The sequence below is a fragment of the Sardina pilchardus genome, chromosome 16, assembly GCF_963854185.1.
Source record: "Sardina pilchardus chromosome 16, fSarPil1.1, whole genome shotgun sequence".
Taxonomy (NCBI): domain Eukaryota; kingdom Metazoa; phylum Chordata; class Actinopteri; order Clupeiformes; family Clupeidae; genus Sardina; species Sardina pilchardus.
In genome coordinates, this window is record NC_085009.1 from 2,224,641 (window position 1) to 2,231,354 (window position 6,714).

The 6,714-nt window shown below is 46.7% G+C and overlaps 1 protein-coding gene across 1 annotated transcript; it reads right to left on the reverse strand.

Annotated features, from left to right (window-relative positions):
- Nucleotides 1-1,075: 1,075 nt before the first annotated feature.
- znf16l (zinc finger protein 16 like) lies at nt 1,076-6,714 on the reverse strand. Its single transcript, XM_062516711.1, has 4 exons — nt 5,924-6,714; nt 5,353-5,532; nt 4,099-4,634; nt 1,076-2,807 (listed from the first exon to the last, which is right to left on the reverse strand). Exons 1-4 carry the CDS (start codon nt 6,663-6,665, stop codon nt 2,448-2,450), a joined length of 1,818 nt encoding a protein of 605 aa, XP_062372695.1. The 5' UTR covers nt 6,666-6,714; the 3' UTR covers nt 1,076-2,447.

A 6,714-nucleotide genomic window follows, 5' to 3' on the forward strand; every position in this document is an offset into this window, starting at 1 on the left:
TGGCAAGATGGATTTCCTGACCACCGTTTCCAAAAATGTAGCCTTAACTCCAGAAACAATGCATGAAAAAAACATAACCATAGACACTAAGACACAAAATATCTAGGTTTTGTGTTATGCAGTTGGTAGCAACATGCATAGGTTAGGCTGCTACACAGCTTAAAGCAAATGACATTTGTGTACCTGAAGTTAAGATTAGATTAGTTAGGATAGACATTTTTGAAGGTCTCATAGCCGTAAAGCTTAAACCAAAGGACATTAGGTATCAAAGCTGCCTGATTTCAGACGTGGGTCAAGATTTGAAAGTAGGCGATGGGCTCTGTGCACGAGCTTACTTGAAGTCGGCAAACCAGTTCCCTGTTCATTGACATCGCTGTCAGCAACCACCTGAAGAGGAGTGCTTTAGTTGTGCCAAGACGTTTGGTCACCGAAAATCCTTCCCTCCTTACTTTGTGCAGTCACTGCATGTAGGTTGCTGTTCTTAGGAAAAAGGTGGAAGCTAAAATGGCTTTTTATAACGACTTGAAGCTGAGCAGAGTGGCACACAGCAGTGCTCCTTAGAGCCGCCCATGGACATTAAGACTCGCGCACATTGTATTTCTTATGTTTTGGCACAACTAAAGCACTCATCTGCAGGTGCTTGTTGACAGCCATGTCAGCTAACAGGAAAACTGGTTTGCTGACATCAAGTGAGCTAGTGCACACTAGAGCCCTCAGCCTACTTTCAAACTGTGACCCACGCCCGAAGACAGGCAGCTTTGATACATAATGTCCTTTGATTTAAGCTTTACGGCTGTTGTGCAGAAAAAGCTATCATGCCCCCTGCCATAAATCAATTTTATAAAGGCAATGTAATTTCGTTGTTCTAAAATGCCCTAACAGGTTACCATTTAGAGAAGAGGCAATGGAACACCGGAACAGGCTTCCACCGCAGGCCAACACTAAACGTGCCTTGATTGCAGGACAGGTCTTAGGCAAAAAGTCTGTGCTATGAAGACAAGAAGTATTTTGAGTGAGTTCTGTATGTGAAAGTGACCAACAGACTTGTTTCAGGACACAGATTTATATAATTCAGTACTACATATGAAGATTTATTAGGGTGTTGGTTATTTTGGCAATAATTATCAGATCCACATCAACCAATGAAATACATCATAGTACATAGTACATTGTGGTACATAGTACATTATATCAATAAATATAACGGAATTGCATTGAATCTTACAACTGTGACACCAAACAACTGCTGTGCTGCAGATATTCACAGTTCACACACAATATTCTGGACTGTTCTGTAGGGGTTTTCACCTTGGACAACGTGATCTCAATAAGCAAAACTGTCCTTGAAGAAAGAGAAGACGGGAGGTTTGTGTTTATTTGTACTTGTACTGTTAGTATGGTGAAGTCCAAGTCAACATTTGCAGATTTTTTTTTTGTATCTGGAAGGAGTCCATTCACTCATATACTTCTAGAGAAAATGTCTCACAGATTATATTCATAATTCTACATTTTCAGTAAAAACACGTCACTGTAAGACAGTAATGACTTATTAAAAACACTAAAAAATTGAATATAATAATATCAACATATAACCGCTTACCAGGAAGCATAGAAACAACAAATGGGTTAACTGAGTCCAACATTAGTAACGACCAACTTCACTGAGCCACCAAGATCTCAAATCGATGCAGTTGCAACTTGTGGTCACAAGGTGGCAGCAGTCTCTGTTTCAATCTCTCTCTCTCTCTCTCTCTCTCTCTCAGCTCTCCTAACAAGGCCACTTGCGTTAGTGATGGAGCCAGGAGACCTGAATCTAGTGTGAAAATGTAGAGGACCTGCCCGAGCGGCCATTTTGGGCATAACAAGTTGTAAGTCCAACAAAAAAACATACGTGCATAGAATAAGAACAAGAGAACGTTTGTGGTTGTACCAATGTTGACCTTTTCCTGTGAAAACAAACGATCACACAGTTGGGGGGGCTTCTCCACAAAGCACGATCCACAACGCAAAGATAGCAGCATCTTAAAGCTTGAGGGGGGATATCGACCCAGCGTCTCACACATAACAACACTCATTCATCCGTGACTAGAAAACCCGTCCATCATTAAATCTGTCACAACACCTTGGGCCCTGGCGCTTAAACACAAATTGAGTGTTCTCAACGTCACAGCGCCGACTGAGAAGAGAAAAATCAGACCCTTTAAAGCTCCTCCAAGCTGACCAACAGAAATAAAAAAAGAATAATAAAGAAAAATGGTTAGCCAAGTGTAAAAAAAATAAAGGCATGCTCAGAGAAAGCGCACTGGTGTCTCACTCAAAAATACACAGCCTCAGTTCAGCCCAGGATGTCGAGGGCCACAGTATTTCCAAGCCTCTCACCCGATCCAAATGAACTGTCCCCCCAGATCAGAGCAAGCATCTGACCAACCCTGGGCACTGCCCTGCCCTCAGAACTCTCCTGCGCTCTGCTCGGCCTTGCCCGTCTTGTCGTCCTGGCCGAGGGCCGGCGGGCTGCTGCTGCCCTCCCTGAGGGCGTGAGGTCCGCTCGGCCACAGCATGTCCACGCCGGGCGGCACGTCGTGACCCGGGGGCAGGGGCCCACCGCCGCCACCACCGCCGCCTCCGAGGTGCGCGGGCATGCAGCGGTGGCTCTTGTAGGTGCCCAGGTGGCGGAAGCTGCGCCCACACTGCTGGCAGCAGTAGGGGGTGGCGCCGCTGTGGATGCGCTGGTGCGTGTAGAGGTTGCCCAGCTCCTTGAAGCGGCGGCCGCACTGTGGGCAGGCGTAGGGGCTCTCACCTGTGTGCACCTGCGGAGACAGAGGGACATTTGTTTGACCATGCTGGCCCCAACGCCAAGCAAAGGGACCAGTCTAAAGACATTTGAAGGCCATCATCAAAAGGGCATTCAGGTTTGGCGAATACCTTTTACTCTGAATAGTTACATTTGAACAATTTGGTGTAAACACTCCATTGTAACGGTAACACCTGTCCACCTCACGTCCAGCTCCACCGGATGTTCGCCGAGAACAACCTCCTGAAATTGTTTGCGAGTGTTTGCAACTGTACACTGAAAATTCAAGGCAAACAGACAACTGTTTGCAAAAATTTGAATGCACCGCAGGTGTGTGGCTCAGCCACCATATAGCCTTGTGATCCTAAAATGGCATCTATTATTGTCAGCTATGGCGTGAGGGAGATATTTTGAGTGAGTCTAAGCAAATATCCACTGATACTGTGGTAATGTGGCCTTATGTAAATGATGTCTCCGCATCACTTACATCTCACCACAGACTTTTGGACATTCCGAGCAATTATGTCTTTAACTTTCACAAAACATCCTAATATTGTATCTTTTATTTTCCCCAAATATCCTAAAATGTGCTAATGAAGGCATTTACCCAGTAACGCCCTCTCAAATATCCCCAAAAGAAGACACATGTGGTTAACTGCTGGGCACTGAAGAATGCTGCAGGCATAGGCAGCCATTAACCACTCAGGTGTGAGAGCCTGTGCAACTGGATGTTTCAAATTCAGACTCATTCCCCATGCTCCAATGCCTTAATGCAAGCACAGACATAGAATAATAATGAACAATGTGACAGAGCAGTAAGAGATGGGAAAGCCCATGAGTTTTAAAAATTGAAACTATTTGACGGCCATGGTCGAGTTTACATAGGGTTTGTCCAAAACGCAACGCCTGGTGCCTCGCTGCCATCAGCAGTCTAACGAGTCACTCGCCTTAGCAGGCATCAAGGTACCAGCTACACACTTTGTTTCGGACGGCTTTGCAAGATAGCAACACGGAGCTCCGTTGCCAGGATACCAGACAGCAACATTCCACTGCATCAACAGCTGCTCATAATTAAATAGATGTTGAATGTTGAAGGCAGCATGAAGGTTATGTTTACGCTGCCTTCACATTTCTGCAAACCCAAGCACAATACAGAAATAGAAATATAAAAATTTTGGACACAGCCATAGACACGTGATCATGAAACAGCACTCTCGTCATGGCTTCATTCCAGCATACTTTTCACTGTTTTTTCATGCTTATGCTGTGTGACATTAATACTGTGATACCCAAGCAGGATATCTTACCCGTAGGTGCCGTTTAAGGCCGGAGAGGACTGGGAAGCCTTTTCCACACTGGGGGCAGGGGAAGGGGCTCTGGGCTCCGCTGTGCCCCAGACGGTGGCTCTTGAGTCGGGCAGCGTGTCGGAAGCGCTCCCCGCACTCGGGACAGACGAAGGGCTTCTCGCCCGTGTGGATGCGCAGGTGCTGACGCAGGTTGCCCAGGTAGTTGAAGTGACGGCCGCAGTCGCCGCACTCGAAGCCGCCCTCCACCTTCCTCTCTCGAGGGCCCCCTGGACGGAGCCCTGCGACCCCGACCCCAGCGATGCCCCCGGAGTGACCGGAGAGTCCCTGCCGTACGGCGTCACCACTGCTGCTGCCGCCGCTGCTGCTGTTGCTGCCCCCGCCGTCGGCCCGGGAGGAGCTGCCGCCGGGGTTGAGGTGTAGCGACTCGGACGTTTCGTTGTGGTGCATCACTTTTAAGTGTTCCTCCAGAAACAAGGCGTCGGGGCAGAGGGTTCCGCAGAAAGAACATATGTAGGACTCTGATGTGAACTGTTGGCCTGAGTGTGGGGAGAGTAAGAGGAAGATGGGGCAGAAAGACAGATAACTAGTTAACTCATTTGTAAAGTGTGTGAGCCAACTGTTCCCAGAGGGTACAGAAAAACATTTGGATAACAACAAGCACAACAAAGTGATACTACAGCTGTCCTGCAGGTTTAGGCTTTAACAAATCAACCATGCTGCTCCCTACCATAACAGATAAATGCTTAAGATCTGACAGACACTGCACCATGTAAAACTTTACTATATAAAACCAGCCAGTTTTGCCAAACTATGACAATGGCATGCCAACACTGGTTAACCAGGGATGTAAGATGTTCCAACTTCCAAGCTGCTGTGTAATGATCAACTTGAGTTCAAATGGCTCATCGACATACACTGGAAAAGTGACTGATTGACTTTTTCTGAAATTATTTCCAGAGATGGCTTACAAACTTCCTCTTTTCAGGAGAACCCATTATATCATCAGGTGATTAACACTATCGGGTGTCACACTACGGTATGCTTAATGGGTTGTTTCCCGAGAACCAAGAGGGGACAGCTCTAATGGGCACTGCGTCTTACCAAAGATGGTGACTTTTACATCCCCACCAAACTAATGACTTTAGCTTTTGAGATTATGCTTCACTGCACTTACCCCCTGATTTACACTTGTGATATTACAGGCATCATTACAACTGTGGATTCAGGACGAGTACTAATTCTGCAACAACTCACTAGGGTCCATGGGGTCGCCATGATCGGCCAGTGGACTTTCTCCCTCCTCTGTCGGTGAACCTTTCGGGTCAAGCGCGAACTCAGGTGTGTGCGCGTGGGAGGCGTCCTTGGCCGCGTCATCGTGCTCTTCCTTCAACTCATCTGATGTGGGGTCACCATCATACTTAGCATCACCAAAACCTGAGGAAAACAATACTTGGGTAAGAAACTCAATAAAATTGGAGAATTCCAACTTTTGTCTGACTCAACCATGTCCTTGACACATTCTGTTACAGTACAACGTGACTCAAGAGACTATGGCACTTCATGTGAGCCATCCCCTCGTCACTTCACAAAGGCTAATAATCACTGTGAATCAAAATGAGTCATAAGTTGAACACACTGATGGTGGGATGCGTCGTGTATTTCACAACTCTGTGAGGTAATTTATGATAGTACTTCCCTTGACCAAAATCAACATCACCTTGCCATCATTATTACACAAAGTAGCCTAGCCTATTCCATAGCAGAAAGATTGAAATAGGCCTACTGAAATAAAAACAAAACAAAACAAAATAAAACATTAGCCTACTTTTCATATCCGCCGGGTAGTCCTCCCCTGTTATCCATTCGTATTCGTATATCCGTTTACTGCCCGATGGCAACATGTTAAAGATGTCCTCCGATGCCGAGTCGGTCTCCCCATCTCCAGGGCCTCCGCTACTGGTGCCGCTGTCCGTCCATGGATGAAGGGAGACCTGCTGAGAATCGTGACGAACCTCCCTATCGCAGCCGGACGTGGGCGCATTGTTCTGATCGATGTCAGGTTCAGCACCATTCCTTGAATTTTTATCTTTCATTAGGTAGTCACATATCGCATTAATATTCTCTTTTTTGACTCCTGTGACTCCCGGCTTGGCTTTCTTTGGGTCGTTGACACATTTATAGCCCGAATTGCAGTCTGATTTCCTTGTAGTCGCACCGCACTCTGTGGAACCAGAGAAATCATCTCTCCCGTCTCTCTCATCGCTCTCTAGCCGAGCTTTCAACAGTTCTATTTCGTCTGTTTTCTCTCGAAGTTCCATTTTGAGAACGCGAATCCTGACACTCACCATTTTTCGAATTTCCGACAACGCCGTCTCAAGAACAACTGTGATGTTCCTACCAAGATGCTCCGTGATCTCGCTCACCGAGCAAAGCAACTCTTCGTCGGCCTCATATTCGGAGAAATCCTCCTCGACTCGAGGAGCAGACCCTGTCATATCCATTAAAGTGTTGTGCTGAGTCGACGAAGGACTTGATTCGGGGAATCCGTGGCTCCTTTTGCGACTCATTGCACGAAGGGCACACGATTTGGGCTAGCAAGCTAGCTACTGTTTTGGA

What these genes read in the sequence shown, in the direction of transcription:
- znf16l (XM_062516711.1), bottom strand. Translation starts at nt 6,665, where the DNA reads ATGAGTCGCAAAAGGAGCCACGGATTCCCCGAATCAAGTCCTTCGTCG. An exon ending in CTACCCGGCGGATATGAAAA is followed by an intron (nt 5,533 to 5,923) that starts GTAGGCTAATGT and finishes TGTTTTCCTCAG; the next exon opens with GTTTTGGTGATGCTAAGTAT. An exon ending in GCCTTAAACGGCACCTACGG is followed by an intron (nt 2,808 to 4,098) that starts GTAAGATATCCT and finishes CTGTCTCCGCAG; the next exon opens with GTGCACACAGGTGAGAGCCC.